The 4,782-nt window shown below is 33.0% G+C and overlaps 1 protein-coding gene across 1 annotated transcript; it reads left to right on the top strand.

Moving 5' to 3' along the window:
* The first annotated feature begins 619 nt into the window (after nucleotides 1–619).
* Nucleotides 620–4,449, top strand: LOC106669030. Its single transcript, XM_014398275.1, has 2 exons — nucleotides 620–694; nucleotides 3,550–4,449. Exons 1-2 carry the CDS (start codon nucleotides 683–685, stop codon nucleotides 4,219–4,221), a joined length of 684 nt encoding a protein of 227 aa, XP_014253761.1. The 5' UTR covers nucleotides 620–682; the 3' UTR covers nucleotides 4,222–4,449.
* The last annotated feature ends 333 nt before the right edge of the window (nucleotides 4,450–4,782 follow it).

Raw genomic sequence — 4,782 nt, 5'->3', positions numbered from 1 at the left:
TTGGGGGAGATTCAAATAGACGTAAAAATGCTGTATTTCAACAATATTATTCAAATTTTTCCATTTTAACTCTTTTTCATTTATTATTCGACATTAATAATAAATGAAAAAATCGAAACTAAAGTGGCTAATTTTTGACTGTATTTGAATAGGTTAGAAAATAATTGCAAAAAGTTGAGATAAAATTAAAAAAGCTTTATTGACGCATTCATGTTTTATGATATGTTATATGTATTGAAAACATTATATAAGCGATGTTAGTTACTGTGACAGTTCATTGTATTTAATGATATTTTTACTTTTTTCTAAGTGCTCACTTGAAATGAAAAGTACATTTAGATACCATCTTCATATTTGTATATATTATGAATAATGACAATTTTTTATGTTGTCCCTTGCAAGGGTGAAGTGGGCCGACTGTGACTGCAGTAAAAATTCCAGGACCCGAAACCCAACAGTTTCCAAATCGAAAACGACAGATTGCCTCAACCCTTCAGGAAGCCGGACTTATAATAATCCTAAAACATTCACCTGGCACCTTGGTAGGGGAGGGCGTGTGCTTAGGAAGTGGCAAGCATGTTACGTTATCCAACGTTCCCAAGCCTTGAGCCGACCCCCTCTCGGTGTATAAATACCCTGTGAGCAGCCCCTAGCAGTCACAGTTCGATCAAAGCAACCCATCATGAGCTACAAGGTAAATTGTGATGCTGAATGGACAAAAATATCGTTTTTAACGGTTTCGGGTCAAACGGTGGTAGAAAAGTGCGGGGGCGGTGGTAATAAAATTTTCCAGTGCAGTATTTAATTTCGGTTTTAAAATTTCGAGCAAAATTGACTTTTCATTCATCGTGTTTCTCTACGCTAAAAAAATCCTTTTAGCCTGTTTAATTTAATTTTAACTACTCCAAATTACAATGTATTAACGTACCTAACTCTTCTGGCAAAAAATGTTTCTTTGTTTTATAAAATTTTACTTTCAACACAATATTTTCCAGTTGACTAAAATCACGGAAATTCAAATAGAATTTGTAATCTTATTTTCAGTTTAAAAAAATTATATCAAATAATTTTTGAACCACCTAGTAATTTTGCAAGCTTGTTTTGTTACTGTTTCATTTCAATTGCTTACACTTTTATTATATTTGAATTTTACGTAAGAAACAAGTTTTCTAAATTTTACCAGAGCTCTATTCAAAATCTATTCAAACTTCTTTACAATACAACACAACTTAGCACAACACAACATTACAACACCTACTTAATTTAATTTTTACTAATACGAAGTTAGCATAACTCTTCTGGCAAAAAGTTTTCTTTTTTTATAAAATTTTATTTTCAACACAATATTTTTCCAGTTCACTAAAATAAAGAAAATTCAAACAGAACTACAATCTTATTTTCAGTAAAAACAATTTTCTATCAATTTATTTTTTTAACCACCTATTAATTTCGCAGGCTTATTTTGTTACTGTTACATTTCAATTGGTATTAAACTTTTTTTTCAATTTAAATTTAACGTAAGAAGAAATTTTTCTAAATTTCACCAATGCTCTTTTTAAATTTTGTTGAAAATGTTTTACAATCTAAACCTGCTTAATTTAATTTTTACAAAGCCGAAGTTAGCATAACTCTTCCCTAAATTGTTATTCTTATTTTTTTTATAAAATTTTATTCGAAATAAAACACATTTCCTGTTCACCATAATCATGAAAATTCAAACAGCAACATAATCTTATTTTCAATATATTAAAACGATTTTATGTCATTTTTCTAACTTCACCTACGAATTTCTCAAGCTTTTATTACTGTTTAATTTTGATTCGTTTTTTGGAGGGATTTAATGTAAAAGAAAGTGTTTCCGAATTTTTCCATTGCTGGATTCGATTTCTGCTTAAAATTGTTTAATTTTCAATAAAATTGTTTGTTGATCGTGTTAAACTACAGCCAAAAACATAATTTTCACTTTCCTAGTTCCATTTTAACTTACCCGACATAAAATCGAGTTAATCTCTTCAGGCAAAACCATTTTCACAAAATTTAATTTGAAACACAATATTTCTCTTGTAATCTTACTTAAACTTTTAATTTTCTTAAAACAAGTTACTGTCTAACTTTAAAAAAACTAATTTTACTAATTTTCCAAACTGTTTCGTTTCTTTTTGTTTACAGCAAAAGCTTTTTAAAAATTTGAACTTAAATTGTTAAAGAAACGCTACATTTGTTTTGTTGAGATGCTATGCTCATTACGAATATAAACTATTATTCACCCAGGTAAAATTAAAAACTATTAAATTATTAAACTATACTAGGCCATTCACTCTTTTACTACAGAAAAATTCAGCCCAGGCCAAGCATATTTGTTTTTATTCAAACTTCCTCATGTATTTTATAAAGATTTCTTTAAAAAGAAATTCAGATTTTTTTACTTTCGAATGAATGGTTAAATGAAATTTCAAATACTGAAGACGATCGTTTGAGATCCTTATGACTAATGATTTTTTTGTGATTGTCAATTTTTCACAAGCATTCAAACTTAATTAAATTTATTTAAATAAATAATTAGTATATTTACGTTTAAAATTCTTTATCATTTGTTAATGTAATATACAAGATGGTAAGAGCTCTAAAATAATTCAATTTACAAAAAAAACCCTGAAATAATAATAAAATAAATAGAATTGCGTGCTAGGAAATGGGTTTTTATAAGAATATGACAAACTAGGAAAAATAATATGTAGAAAGCTTCTATTCTTTGAAAAATAACAAACAATAAGTCCAATGATCTCCTTATCGTTCGACACTTAAAACTGAAAAACGGGACTTGATTGTAATTAACTGTATAACATAATATTCAACTATTCTCGGTTTTTAACTGTTGCAAAGTTAAAAAAAGTTTTTGTTTAACACGCTTAAAAATAAATTCACTAGTGCATGTTAAAATGAGCCTCTTCTTTTCGTGAGAGTATTTTGTTGTGAATCTTTTCTAGATTGTTTTTTATGATTATCTAGCGTGAAAACTGTTTAACATAAAATCAATACAAATCAGTAATGTAATAGTGTTAGTTTTTATGGATGTTAAATTAAGAGAAAATGATAGTATGTAATTTTATTTCAAATGGAAACCCTTGTCTTTTATTGTTTGTCGAAAAACGATCCGAATCGTCCGGTAAAATGATGTAAAATGAAATTAACGTTATGCACACAGCAGTGTAATAAATTCAGCGAGGCGGTAAAATATGTCGAAAGACCTTTTAGTATGTTAGTACTCTGTTCAATCAGAAAACCATGTCCAACGACAAATGGGAGTGTCGTATGAACCGTCCGTCCTGAAAGAACTGAAAATCTGTGTTAACATTACTTTCCAAAATTATTTATTTGAAACCAAATAAAGATTTATACTGAAATTGGCGAATTTAATAGAAAAATCGATGTAATGATGTAAATATTTTGAGAGAAGAAATTTTACTTTCACTAAAGTTTAATGAGTGACCTGAGTCTTGTAATTAATGTTGTAACTTGGTAGGTTTTAATTGACGTTTTGGATTTTAGCTTGCAGGTCTCTTGTTCTTGGTAGTAGCGGCTTACGCCGGAGAAGCCACCAAGAAAGCTACTGAAGAGAAGAAGCAAGACAAGAGAGGACTTTTCGGCCTCGGCTACGGCTACGGCGGCGGTTACGGAGGTTACGCCCTCGACTCCCACGGAGGATATGGCCTAGGAGGATTCAGCGACTACAGCCTGGGTCACTCTTTCGGAGGATTCAGCGGCCTCGGCCTCGGCCACGGACACGTCAAGTCCGTCACCGTCCACAAGGAAGTCGCCGTCCCAGTCCCGGCTCCATACCCAGTCACCGTCGAAAAGCACGTCGCCGTCCCTGTCAAAGTCCCAGTCGCCGTCCCCGTCGATAGGCCCTACCCGGTCCACGTACCCAAGCCTTACCCCGTCGCAGTCGAGAAGCCCGTCCCTTACCCGGTCGAGAAGCCAGTCCCATACCCAGTCAAAGTTCCCGTCAAGGTACCCGTCGCTCACCCCGTCCCCTACCCAGTACCCAAACCTTACCCCGTTGCTGTTGAAAAGCACGTCCCAGTCGCTGTCCCCCACCCCGTGTACGTCCACAAACACGTCCCAGTCTTCGTCAAGGACCACCACTACGGATTCGGCGGACACTTTGGAGGATTTGAATCTTTCGGAGGACATGGACTCTACGACCACTACCACCATTAATCAAAACAGCATTTTTTTATACAAAACAAAATTAAGAACTAGCTTTTATACTAAGAATTGAATCAAAGCCATTCTTTCTTTCTTATTTATGTTTTCAACGTGTTGCCTAAGTTACCATACTGTGCCTCAAATGACTGGCAAATATCGAGAAAACGAGTACTTGAGTCACGTTTATTTGCCAAACATTTAGTTTAATCTTTGTACCAATAAAATCAAATTTTTATAATACTTGTGTTTTTTATTCCGTAAACCCATACAAAGCACTTCACTGGTGCGAGTACAACGATGAAAACATGAAAAAAAACGAACGGTAATGAAGCTCACCTACATATAAATCTATCGTCAACCACAGCAAAAATGAAAACCAACATGTAATAATATAATTCGTCAAATCTGCCATTAAATAACAACCATGACAAGTTTAAAGAAATACCTAAAATTCCAAGTGTTCATACCAACAGCAATCAAAACGTCCATGGCACACAGAATAAAATCAAGCTCGAATTGCTAATGAGTGATAAGGTAACGGTGACAATACAGAAGAGATACAGAACAGCGTTA

This window comes from Cimex lectularius, unplaced genomic scaffold, assembly GCF_000648675.2.
Source record: "Cimex lectularius strain Harlan isolate CLEC.00 unplaced genomic scaffold, Clec_2.1 scaffold257, whole genome shotgun sequence".
Taxonomy (NCBI): Eukaryota; Metazoa; Arthropoda; class Insecta; order Hemiptera; family Cimicidae; genus Cimex; species Cimex lectularius.
The sequence above is the reverse complement of the archived record's forward strand: the minus strand, read 5'-3'. Positions and strand labels throughout refer to the sequence as shown.